We start from the raw sequence: 19,497 nt of genomic DNA on the forward strand, positions 1-19,497 counted from the left end.
TCGGCTTCTTCCCCTGTCAGCTTCGAATTGAATTAATGCAGGGGTTGGTGTTGTCTGGCTGGCTGTAGCAAATTAAGTTCAGGCTACCACCCTTGGATGTACGCGACAAGTTAATTTGTCAACATACGACGTGCCCCCGTACCCGTACCATCGATCGGACGGCAAGCTGGCCCCAAGGCGACAATGAACGGATAGGATAGATCATGGGCGCCGGCGTGTCCATCCACCGAGAGATCAGATCAGACTAAGCATGGACTAATCGGGCAACGAATTTGGATGCTTCATCCCAAGTGGGACTGTGCAGCAGCTGCACGTGAGCTTAATCCTCCAGCCTATAAATATGCATGAAGAGCCGCATCATCTTGCACAAGCCACAGCTGCAGATAAGCAAGTGCAGGGCACGCTCTCTGAACTTTTAGCTGAGTAGAGCTAGTTATCTATCCATGGCCGCCTCTGCCGCATCTTGCATTTCGCTGCTGGTGCTCGTGGTGGCACTGGCCGCGGTGGCGTCGGCGCAGCTGTCGCCGACGTTCTACGACACGTCGTGCCCGAGGGCGGCGGCCACCATCAAGGCCGCCGTCGTGGCCGCCGTGAGGGCCGAGCCCCGCATGGGCGCGTCCCTGGTCCGCCTCCACTTCCACGACTGCTTCGTCCAGGTATACACCTCCTCCTATTCTAAATTTTTGTCGTGGTTTCAGTTCAAATTTGAACTAAAATTTAGGATCGGAGGGAGAGAGTAATTTCTAGACCATGAGGTACTTAAATTGTATGTACAAATATGCATGCGTATTTCTGGCTTAAAAGCGACCTGCCAGCCGGGATTAGCCATGTATTCATGCATTATTGGCTTCTTAATTAATTGCTGCTGCTTGACTACTGTACATGAAGGGGTGTGACGCGTCGATTCTGCTGGCGGGCCAGGAGCAGGACGCGCCCCCAAACAAGGGTTCAGTTCGAGGCTACGGCGTCATCGAAAACATCAAGACCCAGGTCGAGGCCATCTGCAAGCAGACCGTCTCCTGCGCCGACATCGTTACCCTCGCCGCACGGGACTCCGTCGTCGCGGTAATTAAGATCTATCTGATCATCTATATGATCAATTCAATTTCTACGACTTGTACTAAATCAACGACACTTATTATGGATCGGAATAAGTACTTACTTAGTTAGCTAATTTCTGGCTTAATTGGCTTGGTTATACATGCAGTTGGGAGGGCCGTCATGGACAGTTCCACTAGGCAGAAGGGACTCCCTGGACGCAAACGTGGCGCAGGCGAACAGCGACCTCCCAGGCCCGACATCGAGCCTCAACGACCTGGTGACCGGGTTCATGAAGAAGAACAGCCTCAGCCTAGTCGACATGGTGGCGCTCTCCGGCGCGCACACGCTGGGGCAGGCCCAGTGCCAGAACTTCAGGGCCCGGATCTACGGCGGCGACGCCAACATCAACGCGGCCTACGCCACGTCGCTCAAGGCCAACTGCCCGCAGACAGGCGGCGGGGACAACAACCTGGCGCCGCTGGACCCGACCACCCCCAACGGCTTCGACAACGCCTACTACGCCAACCTCATGAGCCAGAGGGGCCTCCTGCACTCGGACCAGGTGCTGTTCAACAATGGCACGGCGGACAACACGGTCCGGAACTTCGCGTCCAGCGCGGCGGCGTTCGGCAGCGCCTTCGCTTCGGCCATGATCAAGATGGGGAACATCGAGCCCAAGACCGGCACGCAGGGCCAGATCAGGCTCGTCTGCTCCAAGGTCAACTCTTAGGACGTCGATCGTTCGTTGACATGCAGGTGAAGGAATAAGGCTTATAGCACGTGGCCAGTATAGATATACTCGATACACCAGCATGCACTAGCTATAGTGTGTACACACGATCGAATTCTCATGCAAAGGCATGGAGGATTCTTAATTATTCTCTTTGTGTGATTTGTCTCAAGTCAATCATGCAATAAGTCTACAATGAGTCTACACACCTCTTAATTGCGTGAAAGTGGGGATCCAGAGAAGCATCGATCGGTCGAGGACTAAATGGATAAGATATCCAAATATGCGATGCCAACTCGATCAATCTACCGTCTCGTCGTGCATGCCGCTATAGCTAGCCGTAGGATCGGTCAATCCCAGGACAGTATGCAAGCATTGACCAGCTAGCTAGCTAGGTCGCCGCACGTTGTTGGCAATCAGTGGCACGCATGCATGCGCACATCCATATGGATATGGAGGCATGGGGCTGACAGCCTCCGACTTAAATTGCTACCGCCAAAGTGCCAACACCAAGTTGCAAGGCAACGCCCAATAATTCGAATGAACAATCTGTTTTGGCCATTGTCGTGGAAAGAAACGACCGTCGACTGACCACTGGTCTGAATGTTTAAGCTGGCTAGAATACGTGTGGCCGTGGGGGCCGGTCAGCATCCGTCCAAAGGCAATACAGTACTCCCTCCGTCCAACAAAAAATGTCTCAAATTTGTTAAATTTTGGATGTATGTAGACATGATTTAGTGTATAGATGCATTCAAATTTAGTCAAAATTGAGACATCATTTGTTGTATGGAGGGAGTATATTCAATGTTGGTTTGACCGCTCCGCCGTCATCTTGCACTCCCGTCGCATGACAGTCACTGTTGCCTGGCGGATCGACACGGGCGGCAGCGGATGTATAGTACTGTGTGGACGTTGACATGAGATGACGCTCTTTTTGGCTGATATCGGCAAGGCTCTTTTCTGGTTTTGCTTGACTTTTCTGTCTGTGGCCAACTCCAATGGGATCATCAAATTTTGTATCAAATGTTTTTTTTTTGTCATTTGGGGGAGCAAGTGGACATGTGTCCTTTCCATGTCCGCCCATATCCCCTAAATTTCTCTCTCAAATTAGTTTTTCATTCTCTATTGTTTCTCCTCTCCTTTCACTTTTTCTTCTCATTTTTCCATTTCTTGTTGTGCGGCCGGGATGGACAAAAGAGAGCAAGTTTCAGACAAGTTTGGGGATGTGTCCGGACAAACGTGACATTTTGTCCGTTTAGAGAATGACATTGGGAGATGATTTTGGGGGCAAATGTCCATATCCCTGAATAGGACATTTGGGATAGTTTTGAGGGATGACATTGGAGATCCTCTACTATCTTAAATACCATTGACTACCCGCTTAATTTCATGCCAAGGAGAAGTACACATAGAGTTAATATCTTAAATAGGATTTATGTAAAGGAGAAGTAATATATTAATATCCTCCATGCCTTTGCATGAGCGAATTGGAACGGTACAAATGTATGTGTATATTTTCCGCCACCCGTACGGTAGCTAGCATCAAACTGTTTCCCGGGCATTATTCTTCACATAAGTTATAGCCAGCAGCTCGCTATACTATCATCTTTCCTCTTAGTATCCTATTCAAGAATGTACGATTGATTCACGAGTTAACCTTGGAGCAGACGATCCTGATCTGCCCCTGCGTCCCGGTCTTGGGCTCGATATTCCCCATCTTCACCATGGCGGAAGCAAAGGCGCTGCTGAAGGCCGCCGCGCTGGACGCGAAGTTCCGGACCGCGTTGTCCGTCGTGTCATTGTTAAAGAGCGCCTGGTCCGAGTGCAGGAGGCCCCTCTGGTTCATGAGGTTGGCGTAGTAGGCGTTGTCGAAGCCGTTGGGGGTGGTCGGGTCCAGCGGCGCCAGGCTGGTGCCCGTGCCTGTCTGCGGGCAGCTGGCCTTGAGCGACGTGGCGTAGGCCGCGTTGATGTTGGTGTCGCCGCCGTAGATCCGTGTCCTGAAGTTCTGGCACTGGGCCTGCCCCAGCGTGTGCGCGCCGGAGAGCGCCACCATGTCGGCCGTGCTGAGGTTCTTCTTAAGGAAGGCCGCCTCGAGCTGCGAGCGGCTGGAGTCCGGGCCCGGGAGGTCGGTGAGCGTCGCCGCCGCGTTCGCGTCGATGGAGTCCCTTCTGCCCAGTGGAACCGTCCACGACGGCCCTCCCAGCTGCAAATTAACCAAGAAGGAAATTGGATTATTGTTACAAGCGTGTCAACTGATAGAATTAATATTTGACCATGTAAATGATATATAGTATGGAAGATGATCTTACGGCGACGACCGAGTCCCGAGCGGCGAGGGTGAGGATGTCGGCGCAGGAGACGGTCTGGTTGCAGAGCGCCTCCACCTGGGTCTTGATGTTGTCGATGACGCCGTAGCCTCGAAGCGAATCCTTGTTCGGAGCTGTGTCCTGCTCGTTGCCCGACAGCAGAACGGACGCGTCGCAGCCCTGCAGCCAAGCAAGCAATATCCACATATATATGGTTAACCCCGGTTGCCTCTTTTTTTTTCTTTCTATCAACCAAGTTAGTTAACATGCGATACTTGCATTTGCAATTTTGTATGTAATCCTGTCTATATGTAGTAGTGTTTAAAAGCTAATGCCTTGAGATAACCAGTAAGTACAAAATGCCGGTTAATTAAGTGGAAATTTAGTGGAAACTTGCTTGGACGAAACAGTCGTGGAAGTGGAGGCGGAGCAGGGACGCGCCCATGCGGGGCTCGCTGGCCACGGCGGCCGCCACGGCGCTCTTGATGGTGGCAGCAGCCCTCGGGCACGACGTGTCGTAGAACGTCGGCGACAGCTGAGCCGACGCTACGGCGGCCAGTGCTGCCACCACGAGCATCAGCTGCAAGGAAATGCAAGAGGCGGCCATGGCTCTAGCTAGTTTATCAAGCTCAGAGAGTGCCTTGCTAGCTATAGCTTGGCTTCGTCTCTGCAGTCTGAACTGTGGGCTTGTGCTGTGCAAGAAGATGCGGGGCTGCATGCATATTTATAGCTTGGAGATTCAGCTCACGTGCACTTTGCTCACTCCCTCTTGGGATGAGCATCCAAATTCGACGGCCTGTTCAGTCCGGGCTTAGTCTCCCTCGAGTCTCGACAGACAACTTCGATCAACTGGCCACACGTACATGATCACGCCCGTCCATTTTCTGTACTTGAACCTAGCTAGCCGTCCGATCGTAGATACGAACATGCTATTTTTTCTAACATATATTTTTTGTGGTGAAGATACGTTGTATATACCGTAGTATTGACAAATTATCTTGTCGTATAATTGGAACTTGGAAGGGGCACGCGTGCATCCAAGGGTGGTAGCCTCCAACTTAATTTGCTACCGGCCTGGCGTTTTCCTCCTCTTTCTCTTCTTCTTACAGAAGTGCTACGTTTATTTTGTCCAGATCTCTGTCGAAAATATTTCAGAGCAAAATTTGAGCAGACCTTGCGTGCTAGCAGACGACGAGGTACAGGCTGGATCACCTTACATGTAGGCATCGCTTGGACGAATGGTTTGGCCTTCAGTACATTAATTAAGCAGCGGAGAGTCCGCATTTGTCCAAGACAATTCAACCTGCCCACGACCGGCGCACCGGTCGCCTTCGACGTGATCCACCAGGCCGCCTTCAGACGTCGACCTGCCAAGCGGCCGTTCGGCCCGATCCGGGTACGTCTTGGGCCGGCCGCCTCGTCGGAGCTAGCCATTGTTGGGCCGCACGGCCCGGGCAGAAGTTTGTTGAAACGTACGTTCATTCGGTAAGACAAACACATGCACACCTTGTTCTAAAAAAAAAACAAAAAAAAACAGATGCACACCTTCCACGCCAATACCTTACGCATCCTGAAGCACATATATTTATCCGAATCAAGAGGAAGTAGCAAATAAATCCTCCACGTCTTTTTGCACGGGAGAATTTGTTCGTCACACGTACGACTCGATCACAAAAAACACACACACGGCCACGCTGTGGAGGCCTTATTCGTCGTCGTTTACAAGTGCTGCCATGCCGATCGAGCTAGAAGGCCTCCAACTTAATCAGGAGTTGACCTTGGAGCAGCTGAGCCTGATCTGCCCTTGCGACCCAGTCTTAGGCGCAATGTTCCCCATATTCACCATGGCCGTCACAAACGCGGCACTGAACGCCGCCGGGTTCGACGCGAAGTTCCTGACCGTGTTATCCGTGCCCCCACCGTTGAACAACACCTGGTCGGAATGCAGCAGGCCCTTGTTGGCCTGCAAGTTCACGAAGTACTTGTTGTCGAACGCCGTGGGCGTCGCGACGTCGAGCGGCGCCAGGCTTGTGTTGCCGGAGCTCGTGGAACGCGGGCAGTTGGACTTGAGGGACGCCGCGAAGGCGGCGTCGATGTTGGTCTCGTTGTAGATCCTGTCCCTGAAGTTGAGGCACTGCGATTGGCCGATGGTGTGGCCGCCTGAGAGCGCCACCATGTCGGTCACGCTGAGCTGCTTGTTGGCGAAGTTGTCGGTGAGGTTCTTGAGGTCGAAGGTTGGGGGTGGCAGGTCGTTCTCTGCGTTGGTCTTGCTTGCTGTTGTGGAGTCTCTCCTGCCTAGGAGCACTGTCCATGATGGCCCTCCCAGCTGAATTCATTCATGGATGCGCAAAATTAAGTTCAGATTAACGATTTTGGATGATAATGATAATGATGATGACGACGACGACGATGACGACGACGACGATGATGGACTGGAGGTTTAATTATCGTACCGTGACGACGGAGTCGCGGGCGGCGACGGCGAGGATGTCGGCGCAGGAGACGGTCTGCTTGCACACGGCCTCCACCTGGGTCTTGATGTTGTCGATGACGTTGAGGCCCCGGATGGAGCCGGCGTTCGGAGCTGCGGTTTGCTCGCCCACGAAGCTCCCCGTGTCGGCCAGCAGGACTGACGCGTCACATCCCTGCGTGCATGCATGGAGCACAAAGTTCAGAATTATTAAACCCTGATCATTAAGCTGCTTAATTGTAGTGTGATCTCTCTGTTCTGTTCGCCAGATCAGTTCATGCATTCCTTCAATGACATTGATCTGAATTTTGTAAGAGCGGGATTGTATGACAATTAACAAAAATTAACTTATGACTAAGGACTTACATCGACAAAGCAGTCGTGGAAGTGGAGCCGGAGCAGCGAGGCGCCCATCCGGGCCTCGCTGCTGACGGCGGCCGTCACGGCGGTCTTGATGGTGTCCAGAGCCTTCGGACACGACGTGTCGTAGAACGTGGATGACAGCTGCCCGGACGCTGCCGAGGCCATTGCCATTGCCACGGCCACCAGTAGCATAAGACAAGAGGCAGAAGCCATGCTAATTAAACCTTAAAACAAAAGTGTTCCTCGGCGCTTATTTTTAGTTTGATCGTGTGGCTAGCTCTTGCTGAACACTGCATTGCACTGGACGTATATATAGCCAGAGGGTTTGGGTGCCACGGGTGCTTATAGCGCGCGCTAAAGACTCCAAATTTGATGCCTAACACGATTAGACGGATTAGCAGTTTCTTGGTACAGCAGCAGTATTCGAAGTAAATTTATACCGCCAGTACCAACTCTGCATTATTCGGGCCTTATCATAGCTGATTGCTTAGGCAAAATTAAGCTTGCCCATCAACTAATTGGCATATAATATGCAGCAATATCAACAGGATGTACACACCATGTGGTTCGTCCCATTGGATATACAGTAGATATATTAATATACCCACATATCATTTGGGATTGTACATAACAAATTCAGTGCTAGTACACAGTAGAACGTCCACATTTTCGTCTGCTGGGTCTACTATGGTTCCCGTCGTTTGCAGGACTTGTGCACTAGCAGACGAAACTGTTGTCTGAATAAGCAAATGCTACTGGTTTAGTTTAGTGTGAAGGTCGGTATCTGTCTAGGACTATTCGGTCATGCTCTGGCCGGCCAGCCGTTGTGCAGTCATTTTCCATGCATGTGCGAGCTATAGCTAGCTAGCTGGAGCTTAATTTCTACTTAGCTTTGACATGATTCAACCTCTATATAAATCTCTCTCTTTTTTGACGAAAATAGCTCTAGTACCAGTGTACTGCGACCTAACCGTTGAGTTATCCATGCATATAGAGTGGCGCTTCTTTTTCTGGGCCAGTTTGACGTTTCTTCAATTTTAGCTTGTTTATATGTTAAGAAAAAAAGAGAGTTTGCAGTAGGTTATATCATACCATCCGATCGATGCTACGTCTACGTACTTTACCCACCATGAACTATTTTTTTAGCAGACGATATTCTCTAGTCTTTCAAGGTTCTAAAATTAACGTATCAAATAATGAATAATTAATCCCAGCCGGGTTGAATTTGGAGGGCCTTTTGCAACTTTTGTACTCGAGTAACATGGTGGTGACTCACCAAAGCATGTCCGTATTATTTTTAAGCTTGAGTTTGACCATTACAATAATAGATAAGTTTGCGTGCCATACAAATCATACTATTGAATCATATTTGATTTTTTTTAAATGATATAGTTTATGAGTCACAAAATGTACATATTATTGATCTGATTAATGGTCAAAGTTAAACCTCGAATTAAACTTGTACACGTACACCCACCTGAAAGTGGATGGAGCCATCTATTTATAAACCCCCCCAAAAAAAAGTTAATTATGTGGAGTATGACGCACAGCCGCACATGATTTTCAAGCATCTAATACAAATATTTTAAGAAGATATGTAGTACATACAGAATTTTTAAATCATGACTATATATGAGACAAAAATTGTTTAGATAACTGATGAAGTTAGTATACAAAATCTGCTTACGCAAATTAATGTCGATGAAATCCCTTATGTAATGATGCCCATCGCAGTACTCATCTCTTGAAGGGGGTTCTAGTGGCATTAAATATTTAATGTGCAAATATTATTAATTTATTTGGATTGATTTGTCACAAAAAAATATTTTGACCTCACTACATTTAATATTTTTATTAGCATGCAAAAACAAATTTTGACAAGTGTATCGATTCACGTATATGTCATCTTATAAATAGGTGGGCTCAGGAAAGAAACATTTATTTTCCAATTTTTTTGCCTGTTCCTTTACTTCATTAAGAATGAGAGAATTGGTCATTTTTAAGAGGAAAGTCGGACAAAAAAACCACACACCAAAAAATAGTTTTTCTCTTAAAAAACTAAGTTTGCAATTATAAGATGAATTGGCACCAATAATTTAGATTGAAAAAAAAAACACACATGGGCGCTGGCACCCAGGGTATTTTTTTTGTTAAGGAGAAGCAACCAACCTCATGCGGACGCACACTCAAGCCGTCCTAGCATTGCTCGGTCCACATTGGATACATAGGTAGCACGTTAATATTACTACATCACTAAACACAGAGCGTTTAATTTTTAGCCAAGAAGTAACTCATACTCCGTATGTATAATAGTGGAATCCTCCATGCCTTTGCATGAGGTCCTTCCTTGTGATACGTACACATACACACCATCTTCAGTACATACATGCACCTTTCTCAGTTTTCCCAATCTTGTAAACATACTATGATTGAGGAATATAATGGCCACATATATAGCGAGCCTTATTAATCGATTCACTCACTCATCCCCTTGAAACAACGGCGAGGATTCAAATTCAACCTAGTTCACCTTGGAGCAGCTGAGCCTGACCTGGCCCTGCGACCCAGTCAACGGGCCAAGGTTCCCCATCTTCACCATCGCCGACGCGAATGCGCCACTGAACGCCGCCGCGCTGGACGCGAAGTTGCTGACAATGTTATCAGCTCCCCCGCCGTTAAACAGCACCTGGTCCGAGTGCAGCAGCCCCTTCTTGGCCTGCAAATTCACATAGTACTTGTTGTCGAAGTAGTAGGGCGTGCTCACGTCCAGCGCAGCCAGGTTGCCGTCGCCGGGGGCGCCCGTGGGCCGCGGGCAGTTGGGCTTCAGGGACGCCGCGAAGGCGGCGTCGATGCTCGTGGTCTCGTTGTAGAGCCTGTCCCTGAAGTTGAGGCACTGAGCTTGCCCGATTGTGTGAGCGCCTGAAAGTGCCACCATTTCTGTGAGCGAGAATCCTTTGTCGCCGAAGGACTTTGTGAGGTTGACAAGGTCGAAGAACGGCGGCGGAAGGTCGCTGTTGGCCAATGCCTCGTTTGCCGTCAGCGAGTCTCGCCTGCCCAGCGGCACCGTCCAAGATGGCCCTCCCAACTGTGCACCAGAAGAGCAAAAAACAAGATTATTAATGATCTCCTTGGGAGCAATGTACTGTTGTAGTACGAAACACGGATACGACTCTGAGCTGGCGTATCCGTATCGGATACTGCATGGATACGCCTGGATACTCCCCGATACATATTTTGCCCGTATCGGATAATTTTTCGATCTAATTTTTTTTTTTAAATATCCGATACGTGAGGGATACTTCCCGATACTTGTGGGATACGGGAAACTAAACATCAGAAGAAGCCCATCGGCCATCGATTTATCCTACCCATCTCCCTTCTCTGTTCACGCGGAATGGGTGATTGATTTCATGACTTCTTTCTCCAGTTCTCTCCTTCTCTGCCCAGGTCAGCCATAGCAAGAAGAGCATCAGCTTCAGTTGGGAGCTTGAGCTCGAGCACTGCAGGAAACTGGGCAACAATCTTGCAATGGAGTTAAATTTTTGACTGCTTCTCATATAAAAATTTGTACTTTCTGTATTTTTTTATTTAACATATATATAGAAACGTATCCCCGTATCTATGTTTTAAAAAAATTGACGTATCGTGGTATCCCTGTATCGCGTATCAGATACGTATCAACGTATCCGTGCTTCCTAGCTATTGTACTCTCTACGTTCCTAATTTATTTTTTGTCATGGTTTTAGTTCAAATTTGAATTAAAACCACGACAACAATTTAGAAACGGAGGGAACATTTAGAAACGGAGGGAACATTAAGTATGCATGTAAGGTGTTTGAGCTTATTTACGGCGACGACGGAGTCCCGGGCGGCGAGGGTGAGGATGTCGGCGCAGGAGACGGTCTGCTTGCAGAGGGCCTCGACTTGGGCCTTGATGCTGTCGATGACCTCGAAGCCTCGGAGGGAGCCAACGTTGGGGAGCGCGTTCTGCTCGTTGCCGGAGAGCAGGACGGAGGCGTCGCAGCCCTGGACGAAGCAGTCGTGGAAGTGGAGCCGGAGCAGGGAGGCACCCATGCGGTTCTCCTTCTTCACGGCGGCTGTCACGGCGGCCTTGATGGTGTCCAGAGCCTTCGGGCACGACGTGGCGTAGAAAGTCGGCGAAAGCTGCGCCGACGCCGATGCCGCTAGACACAGGAGCAACATGACTGATGGTAATAGAGATGAAGAGGCCATGGCTGCTATAGCTAGCTTAATTAAGCTTAGCTTGTGGTGATCGATCGAGCTAGAATTAAGGCACTCTTGTGAAGATTGATTTGATCGGTTGACCTATGCGATGCATTGGCCTGCATTCCATGCAGATATATATAGCCCAGTGCAAGGAGGCTAGCTAGGTATAGCTAGAAAAGTAGAAAGCCTGGCTATTTTTGTGCACATGGCGAATTAGCGATATGCCGATATTTTGTACTGCGCGTGCCGTGCTCATTCCTCTTTTCCCCCCCTTTTGCTTAATGGGTTGCCAAGTTGCATTATCGACTTATCAATTGTGGGGTCTATCGATCGATTATCGTGCACCCATGGACGATTGGACGATCGATCGATGAACGCATAGATTAGATCAAGTCAAATATATACACCGGAATAATAATACTCCCTCCGATCCATATTAATCGTTGAATATTACATGACGTTTTTTGGGCATAGATCGATACATCCATATTAATTCGGACAAATTTGAGACAATTAACGTGGATCGGAGGGAGTACATCGGATGCACCATCATGCATCAGCTGAATATTCATGCGTGGGTTGCTTCGACGTGTAAAAGATGATCAAGTCCTGTGACAGGAGCATCCATCCACTTACGCATGTCATTAATTTGATTTCTGCGTTGGGAATTTGCACCCCAGCATGTCGGCTATACTGGATCTTCAGAGATTTGCGTGCTCCCGAAGTCCGAACTACAGTAATGATATCGTACGAGAAACTAGACGGTGCACCAAAAGTCTTGCATGGAGAGACACGGCTAATAGTATTATTCTTTCTGGTATGCACATGGGCCACATATATAGATGATTGACAATTCTGGGAAATTCGGTGGTCCCTGGCTTGATATGAGCCTCAAATTTGGCACGATCGAGCTACCATGTATATATATATGCATGCATGGTTCGTGCAAATACGTGGTACTAGTTCCTTAATTTACTAGCTATATAGTACTGTACCAGTACACTTCAATGTACGTGATATATACGTCCGGATCGGAAGAAATATGTGCTAATTCATATTAATTCCACTATACGGGTCGATGGATGGATGATGGGCTGAGAGTTCTGCTGATGGTTGCAGCCAGTGGGGCTAGCTTGCTAGTTGAACGTATATATCACCATTAACTTTGGAATAGGATTGATATATATTGCCCGGAAAAAAGGGTCTGCAATATAACTGTAGGATAAGGATTGAGCAACTTAATTTTTGATCAATCCAAGAAATACTTGGTCAATGATCAACAAGAGTATGCACCCGAGGGAAGGAAGATAAATAGTGTTCTGTCCACTAGACCATGCACAACTGCACATACATGCATGCATGCATGGTGGAGCTTAAGAAGATTGAGAAGAAGAAAATAATATATGCATGTGGAGCTTAAGTGCTTGACTGCATGCCTGCCAGCAGTGCATGCCGACCGGTTTTGGGGTAAATAAAGGAAGATTATGTAGATGTACTGATAAGTGATGACTGATTTCATTATTGGATGACCACGACATGCATCCACGCAAGTTGATAAAGAATAGTGCAAAATACTAGTAGTCTGCAGAGGAATGCTGCATGCATGTGGTTAGTCATGTTTTGTTGACTGGATTATCGTGGGGTTCATATCTGCTAGCAGTTCTTATCCAGGAATGGGAATGTACATAGTATAGTAATCAACTTGAAAAAGTTTGAGTTGACTGATGCGCAAAATTGGTTTGGTCTCGAAGCATTCGGTGTCTTTTGCAGTATTTTTTTTGCGCATATCTTTTGCAGTAAATTATGATGATATGCATTACTGCTTCCGTATGATTGCTCTTTTATTATTGAGAAATTCCTCACATTTGGACAACGCAGTAACATCAGGTCAATACAAAATACACACCCGGACTCTGTTACAAAAGTTCACTGCCGAATTAGATAAACCGTTTTGCTATATAGTAGTCGACTGATTTTTAGTTTGAGTGTTGACCGCTAGATTTTAATCCAACGAGATTGTCCTTTAAGGCATTTTTCTTAAAATCAATAGACTATGAAATAGCACATCCTTAGATAAAAATACAACTAACATTGCAAAGAAAAGCTCAAACTCGGCATTCTATTCAAGGTTTGTTGTTGAAATGTAAGTGGATTGCTCTTCTTTCCTCATCAGTTTGAACCTTTGGGTGTGAATTGGTTCGGTGCATGAAACTCTTCATTTGCCACATGCTACATCGAGTTCGGCAAATTACGACGCATGGATCTTTCGCCAAACTTCTCTGTCTTTTTCTTTCCTTTTTCCTTGACTTCGGTCAACAATGTTTACTCCTTCTTGATCAATATATAGGCAAATCTTTTGCCTCGTTTCAAAAAAAAAGAAGTATAGTGCAAGTTGCCAGAGTGGATGAGCTTACTTTGTTCCCTTGTTGAAAATGTTGGCACGAAGTTTCAATTCGGGGATAACCATATTTGACCTCTTGGTTAGACCAAAAGAAAAAATAAATTATTATGAGTTTTTTTTATATTATTCTGCTGAATCTATTTATGAATTTTGTGATGTTAAGTTAATTCAATGGAACCGCGGCTGAAAATTTCAATTTTTCATGTGAAAATCATTATTACTCATTTTAATTTTTTGCTGAAACTTACTCCGACATAGCTGGAAGTCAGAGGGCCCGTACTACCCGCTTAATAGTGTGTTATTGACATCTTAACAATCTGAAATTATAAGTTCTCTAAAACGAGTACTTTGTTGTAAAGGGAAATCAACATACCATCTAGAGGTAATATTGTCTTTTCATATCTTACTCAACGATCAGCTAGCGGTCGATTAACGGTAGTGACATATTTGTACCCCATGCAAAATTTGAGTGGCAAATTTGAAACAAATTTTTTTGAATGGCATTTGAACATCTGGGCAAATTTTGAGCGGAATGCTCTCATACATCACAGTACATGATACATAGCAGTAGCTATAGCTAATACTAGCTTTATTCCATGCAAAATGTAAGACGTTTGGGTAGGCTAAAAATAGCATATCAAAACATCTTACATTCATGAACAAAGTTAACCAGCCAGTACCACAACTGAATCAGTTAACCCTGGAACAAATGAGCCTGATCTGGCCCTGCGACCCAGTGAGCGGGCTCACATTCCCCATCCTCACCATGGCAGCCCCAAAATCCTTCCCAAACCTCGCAGGGGAGCCCGCATACCTCCTGACAAGCCCGCCAACGCCGCCTCTGGCATTCACCAGCACCTGGTCCGAATGCAAGAGCCCCTTCTTCGCCAACAAGTTCCCATAGTACTTGTTGTCGAATGCTGTGGGCGTTGCTACGTCCAGAGGCGCCAGGCTGCTGTTGCCGGAGCTCGTGGAGCGCGGGCAGATGGATTTGAGCGACGTCGCGAAGGCGGCGTCGATGTTGTTGGTCTCGTTGTAGATCCTGTCCCTGAAGTTGAGGCACTGCGAGTCCCCGATTGTGTGGCCGCCTGAGAGGGCCACCATGTCGGTCACGCTGAGGTTCTTGGCGGCGAAGGCGGCTGTCAGGTTGGCCACGTCGAAGGATGGAGCTGGGAGGTCGCTGTTGGCTAGGGAGAGACTTGCTGTTGTTGAGTCCCGGCGGCCTAGTGGGACTGTCCATGATGGGCCTCCCAGCTGCAATGCAATGCAAGTGATTAAACGTGTTGATATTGAGTGAAGTGATTGTGTAGTGCAAGTGTGCAAGAATGGTGATGAGGAGGAGGAGGAGGGGGGAATTACGGCGACGACGGAGTCGCGGGCGGCGAGGGCAAGGATGTCGGCGCAGGAGACGGTCTGCCGGCAGATGGCCTCGACACGGGCCTTGATGTTGTCGATGACGGCGAAGCCTCGGATGGACGCCACGTTGGGAGCAGCGCTTTGCTCGCCGGTGAAGGTGGCCGTGTCATTCAGCAGCACCGATGCGTCGCAGCCCTGATTTGATATGCATTTCCAGTTCCACACTTAATTAGCACACAATTATTAACCGCTACTACTGGGTAGTTAAACAAAATATGTAAACAGTAGTAGGAGTAATATTTTTTTCACAAGAGATGCAGAGAGCAGTAATAATTTTTCTGTGATACTAGTAACAGATTTGGTTGGTTGCAATTGGCGCCAAGAAGACTTTAAAGAGTCAAATTAGAAGGCCTTGGACTTGAGTCTCCGGGTGTCAACTTTTGAGTAGTTAGGTTAGGTACACAAACACAATACACTTGTAGTGTCAATTCCAACAACTTTAGATAGTGACTTTAAAATTTAACCACAGCTTGATTAAATTGGTCGAAAAATGATAACGAAATTGAGTAAACAAGTAGTAACTGCAGTAGAAAAGAGTATTAGTACTAGAAAAGTAACTAAGCATGGCAAATAATGATGGACAGGGACTTGCTTGGACGAAGCAGTCGTGGAAGTGCAGCCGGAGCAGAGAGGCCCCCATGCGGGGCTCGTTCCTCACGGCCTCCTCCACGGCGATCCTGATGGTGTCCAGAGCTCCGGGACACGATCTCGCATAGAACCTCGGCGACAGCCCAGGCGAGGCTGACGCCGACGCCGCTACACACAGGAGCAGCAACACTGGCAACACATAAGAGGCCATGGCAATCAGAGATAGTATTTACTGCAATGCAGCAACCCTATTCTGGTTTTCTGTTTTCAGAAGATGCAAATGGCCTGCATTGCCATGGACTTCAGATATCTGTATATATAGTAGCAGCCACATGCCAAGTGATAATTTTTTGATTTTGAGCCCATGAGCCGTTTGATAGCAATAACATGCATATGACAACTGATCCCTGCTTATTTTAGGGGTGTGATGCTGCATCTCATCTATTCTTTTGGTGAGGGATATAGTATATGGTAGCTCAAGTGTTCATGATGCAGTACAACAATGGGGAATCTATATATTGGCTAGCAGGCTATGGTTATTGTGGAGACATATCAATCATAAATTCATAATTCACCACCAAATTGGATCCGAATACTATTTGCCGCCCTGGCAGTGCTCATCGGTGGATGCCGCTGCCGACCTGTCCATGTAGTTGTCTTGTCAGAGACACGAATACTGCAAATAGTCTCACTAGTATCTGAAGGAAACCCAAAGAACAGAGGTTTTTGCTGCAGCTCTGTCTCTGTATGTCTGAACACGAGTCATGTTGGGCTGGAACCTTTCTTCTGACAGCCATGGGAAGATGGTCGATGTCTTCAATCATAATCGTTATTAACTGTAGCAATAAACACAAAATTCGAAGTTTCTTCCACCTAACACATGTCATGTGGTTGTTAAACAGGTAGCATGCCAGCTGCCACGCAATTTTTTTTTGTCCCGGGTTCAAATTCTGCAAGAAAGGCCAAAGAACTGATTTTGAGTGATTGAGATAGATATGCAACTGCAAGTTGAGAGAAAAAAATAATATAACTGTATGATGCACACTCATCTTAATCTGCAGAGACATATCACGCAAGCGTTTATCCGTCTTTTGTTGACTGAATGTACCAATCCCAGTTAATAGTCAAGATAATTTTTTGACAAAAGTAGTATCTCGAGGTTGGCTTCTTTAGAGTCACCATTCCATCATTAGTTAACAAATTACAGACAAGAATCTGTTCCTATCCGTACATCCTGGACGGATGCATGTCGGTTTTTTAACTTTTATAGACCTCTGATGATAGAGCGGACTTCCTACTGTTATGCAACTACTTGAAACACTGGTAATTAAGCTTGGGTTTTCTGAAGAAACGGCAAGATTGATTTACCACTGGAATTTTAATCTGGACACGGACAAATAGAAATTTGTCAGTGTGCTGTCACATGTCATCGTCTTACACTGCTTAACGGTATTCGAACGAGGGTCACTGAACAGTCCCAGCATTTAACAAGTTTTGTAAGTAGCGAATCATACCAGTCTATATCTAGCTGAAGATGGATCGAAGATGCCTCTCTACACTCTAGCTAATCTCTATCAGCACAGCTGGCCGTCTCACATTTTCCACTTAATTGGCACTCTTCTGAATTGCGCCTGTGTCAAAAAAACAAGAACAAATTGTTAGCAGGTTTCGAACGCAGACAGTGCAAAATCCAATCGATCGATGCGTTCAACAACGGCGACGCCGATCTCCCAACAAACATGGATCCCCTCCCACGATATATGCATCTATCCAGTCGTTGGGTGCATGTACATTCTTGAAATGACTTCTGATTCAATACACACCCCTCCTACCAACGAAAACACGACGACGGTCCAGATCACTCCGTATCCTTTTATAAAAAAGGTCATGATGAACATTAATTAATATTTTTTTCTCTTTTTTCCACCTGGCTCCGAACAACATTAGATGTTTTTGATTTTGCCGGAGATTGCACCGTTGGACCGCGACGAAATTTCACGAGCTTGTAGTAAACACAATTCCGCACAATCCTACCGAAGGGATCAGCGAAATACTTCTTGAGCCAGCGGGAAACATGTGAACAAGTCGGACGTTTGTGCTGTCTCGCACGGCTGTGAGAAATCCAAACAGTGCTTGGTGTTTTGCAATTTTACGGAGATTTCACCGTTGGATCGCGATAAAATTTAACATTGCAGTGGTACACAAAATTCCGCACATTCTCACCTAAGGGATCGGCGAAATCTTTCTTGAGGCAGCGGGGAACATGCGAACAATTTGGACGTTTGTGCTGTCTCGCAGGGTCATGAGAAATTCAAACAACACTCGGTTTTTTCAAGTTTTTTGGAGATTCCACCGTTGGATCGCGACGAACTCACCGAAGGGATCGTCGAAATAATGATTGGATCAACAGGAAACATGCGAACAAGTCAGACATTCGTGCTGTGACGCACGGCCGCAAGGAATCCGAACAACACTTGGTGTTTTGGAGTTGGCTGGAGATTTCACCGTTGGATCGAGACGAAATTTCACACCGTCATAGTAAACACAATTTCGCACAATCTCACCGATGGGATTGTCGAAATAATACTTTAGGTTGCAGATACTTTGCGAGAGAGGAAGGAGGCAGAAGAAAGAAAAAGATCAGGCAAAAGAAGAGCAAAAAGAAATAGAAGAAAAAACGTGAAAAAACCATTCTACCCTTCTGAGTTTGGGAGAGGGTTGAATTGAATTAGGCCTCTCTTAAAATTTCCACTGAAGCGGACAGAAGCGGAGGCGGCGGCGACGGTGACTGGCCGGATCGGCGGCTCGGCGTAACGCGAGAAGGGTCAAAATTTGGCAAAATGCAATGGTAAATGCATTCTTTTCAAGTTTCAGCAGAGGAAGGAGGAAATCATCTTTCTTGCTGCTCCGCTTGTTTGCTCAGCTGTGTCCGTGAGATCGGCGTCTGGGTTGTCTGATATACTGGCACAACTCATCAGGATAGCTTCAATCCTGACAAACAAAAGCATATCCGTAGTCAGAAATCCCAAATGTTGTTTTCCCTGGGGTCTACCGGCACTACTCGCCTCTCTATATTAAACTGGTTGGCTAGTTTCTCCTAGCCAGCCCATTCATTTTTCAGTTCAAAACAGAAATCCCAAATGTTGTTTTCCCTAAAAAAGTTGTTGTTTTAGACATTGGGTGAAGGCCCAATGTAGTCGATAAAAAAAATGTTGTTTCAGACATTGAGTAAAGGCCCAATGTAGTCGATCCAAAAAGGCCCAATTATGCAGGCACCACTAGTTCGACTCTATTGGGCTGTTACTAGGAGTACTATGCAACGTACGAGGGAAATATATCCAGCTGCGCATCCTGCATGCCACATAGCCACAGGCTGGTCGAATGCAAGTGATCGATTAAACTTATTTTAAAAAATCACGTACGAGCATAGCTTAATTAATAATTAAGTACGGCTGTTAGGAGTAAAAAATCATTATGTTTGGCTAACATCGAACGTTATACGGAGTATTACATATCTTTTGCTGATGGTCATAGAAGGAATTTAAGACGCCAACGCCACACTAGCAAGTTTCGCGTCACCAAATCCCCCGGCTGATCAGCAAAAGATCTGCTGATCAGTGTCCGGCGAGAGCAGAGCCAATAACCATCGGCTGTGTGTCCAGTCAAGAAAACTCGAGGCAACCATTCTTTTCCGTTTTTATTGTTTTTTTTCCTTGGAAAAGATATATGATCCAGTTATTGTTATATTCCAACGTGTCGTAGTTGGCGAGATTGCTACGCCTCTTCCACACGTGGTCCTTATAAAACACGTATATGGCCCGGGTTGTTCTCCACGGTACTGTTGCAGAGCTAGCCCGGCCTTAGACCGGGAGTTGTACCATTCTTTATTTTGGCCAAGTGGATATCCTAAATTATCCCTCATTTCTTCCCGCTCTCTACAAAGCTGTAAACATAT

General features: G+C 46.7%; 5 protein-coding genes across 5 annotated transcripts; 1 reads left to right on the plus strand and 4 right to left on the minus strand.

Annotated features, from left to right (window-relative positions):
• The first annotated feature begins 352 nt into the window (after window positions 1-352).
• On the plus strand, window positions 353-1,979 carry LOC100833944 (peroxidase 1). The gene is made up of 3 exons (XM_010235680.2): window positions 353-656; window positions 889-1,065; window positions 1,208-1,979. Exons 1-3 carry the CDS (start codon window positions 444-446, stop codon window positions 1,769-1,771), a joined length of 954 nt encoding a protein of 317 aa, XP_010233982.1. The 5' UTR covers window positions 353-443; the 3' UTR covers window positions 1,772-1,979.
• Window positions 1,980-3,193: 1,214 nt separating this feature from the next.
• On the minus strand, window positions 3,194-4,792 carry LOC100834256 (peroxidase). The gene is made up of 3 exons (XM_003559753.4): window positions 4,475-4,792; window positions 4,081-4,257; window positions 3,194-3,974 (listed from the first exon to the last, which is right to left on the minus strand). The coding sequence occupies exons 1-3, from the start codon at window positions 4,682-4,684 to the stop codon at window positions 3,417-3,419; spliced, it is 945 nt and encodes a 314-aa protein (XP_003559801.2). The 5' UTR covers window positions 4,685-4,792; the 3' UTR covers window positions 3,194-3,416.
• An 842-nt stretch (window positions 4,793-5,634) lies between these two features.
• LOC100830182 (peroxidase 2) lies at window positions 5,635-7,217 on the minus strand. Its single transcript, XM_003562404.3, has 3 exons — window positions 6,914-7,217; window positions 6,531-6,722; window positions 5,635-6,403 (listed from the first exon to the last, which is right to left on the minus strand). Exons 1-3 carry the CDS (start codon window positions 7,121-7,123, stop codon window positions 5,843-5,845), a joined length of 963 nt encoding a protein of 320 aa, XP_003562452.1. The 5' UTR covers window positions 7,124-7,217; the 3' UTR covers window positions 5,635-5,842.
• Window positions 7,218-9,126: 1,909 nt separating this feature from the next.
• Window positions 9,127-11,346, minus strand: LOC100834556 (peroxidase 2). Its single transcript, XM_010235694.2, has 2 exons — window positions 10,760-11,346; window positions 9,127-9,995 (listed from the first exon to the last, which is right to left on the minus strand). Exons 1-2 carry the CDS (start codon window positions 11,141-11,143, stop codon window positions 9,432-9,434), a joined length of 948 nt encoding a protein of 315 aa, XP_010233996.1. The 5' UTR covers window positions 11,144-11,346; the 3' UTR covers window positions 9,127-9,431.
• Window positions 11,347-14,008: 2,662 nt separating this feature from the next.
• On the minus strand, window positions 14,009-15,844 carry LOC100834856 (peroxidase 70). The gene is made up of 3 exons (XM_010235699.3): window positions 15,547-15,844; window positions 14,898-15,089; window positions 14,009-14,792 (listed from the first exon to the last, which is right to left on the minus strand). The coding sequence occupies exons 1-3, from the start codon at window positions 15,751-15,753 to the stop codon at window positions 14,229-14,231; spliced, it is 963 nt and encodes a 320-aa protein (XP_010234001.1). The 5' UTR covers window positions 15,754-15,844; the 3' UTR covers window positions 14,009-14,228.
• Between the last annotated feature and the right edge of the window lie 3,653 nt (window positions 15,845-19,497).

This window comes from Brachypodium distachyon, chromosome 1 (assembly GCF_000005505.3).
Source record: "Brachypodium distachyon strain Bd21 chromosome 1, Brachypodium_distachyon_v3.0, whole genome shotgun sequence".
Taxonomy (NCBI): Eukaryota; Viridiplantae; Streptophyta; class Magnoliopsida; order Poales; family Poaceae; genus Brachypodium; species Brachypodium distachyon.

Bases quoted from the DNA above. Each gene is read 5' to 3' on its own strand.
- LOC100834856 (XM_010235699.3), bottom strand. From the start codon at position 15,753: ATGGCCTCTTATGTGTTGCCAGTGTTGCTGCTCCTGTGTGTAGCGGCG. The intron at 15,090-15,546 runs GCAAGTCCCTGT...ATATCAAATCAG, and splicing joins TCCACGACTGCTTCGTCCAA to GGCTGCGACGCATCGGTGCT. The intron at 14,793-14,897 runs GTAATTCCCCCC...ATTGCATTGCAG, and splicing joins CCCGCGACTCCGTCGTCGCC to CTGGGAGGCCCATCATGGAC.
- LOC100833944 (XM_010235680.2), top strand. From the start codon at position 444: ATGGCCGCCTCTGCCGCATCTTGCATTTCGCTGCTGGTGCTCGTGGTG. The intron at 657-888 runs GTATACACCTCC...CTGTACATGAAG, and splicing joins TCCACGACTGCTTCGTCCAG to GGGTGTGACGCGTCGATTCT. The intron at 1,066-1,207 runs GTAATTAAGATC...TTATACATGCAG, and splicing joins CACGGGACTCCGTCGTCGCG to TTGGGAGGGCCGTCATGGAC.
- LOC100834256 (XM_003559753.4), bottom strand. From the start codon at position 4,684: ATGGCCGCCTCTTGCATTTCCTTGCAGCTGATGCTCGTGGTGGCAGCA. The intron at 4,258-4,474 runs GCAAGTTTCCAC...GCTTGGCTGCAG, and splicing joins TCCACGACTGTTTCGTCCAA to GGCTGCGACGCGTCCGTTCT. The intron at 3,975-4,080 runs GTAAGATCATCT...GTTAATTTGCAG, and splicing joins CTCGGGACTCGGTCGTCGCC to CTGGGAGGGCCGTCGTGGAC.
- LOC100830182 (XM_003562404.3), bottom strand. From the start codon at position 7,123: ATGGCTTCTGCCTCTTGTCTTATGCTACTGGTGGCCGTGGCAATGGCA. The intron at 6,723-6,913 runs GTAAGTCCTTAG...GCATGCACGCAG, and splicing joins TCCACGACTGCTTTGTCGAT to GGATGTGACGCGTCAGTCCT. The intron at 6,404-6,530 runs GTACGATAATTA...GAATGAATTCAG, and splicing joins CCCGCGACTCCGTCGTCACG to CTGGGAGGGCCATCATGGAC.
- LOC100834556 (XM_010235694.2), bottom strand. From the start codon at position 11,143: ATGGCCTCTTCATCTCTATTACCATCAGTCATGTTGCTCCTGTGTCTA. The intron at 9,996-10,759 runs GTAAATAAGCTC...TCTGGTGCACAG, and splicing joins CCCGGGACTCCGTCGTCGCC to TTGGGAGGGCCATCTTGGAC.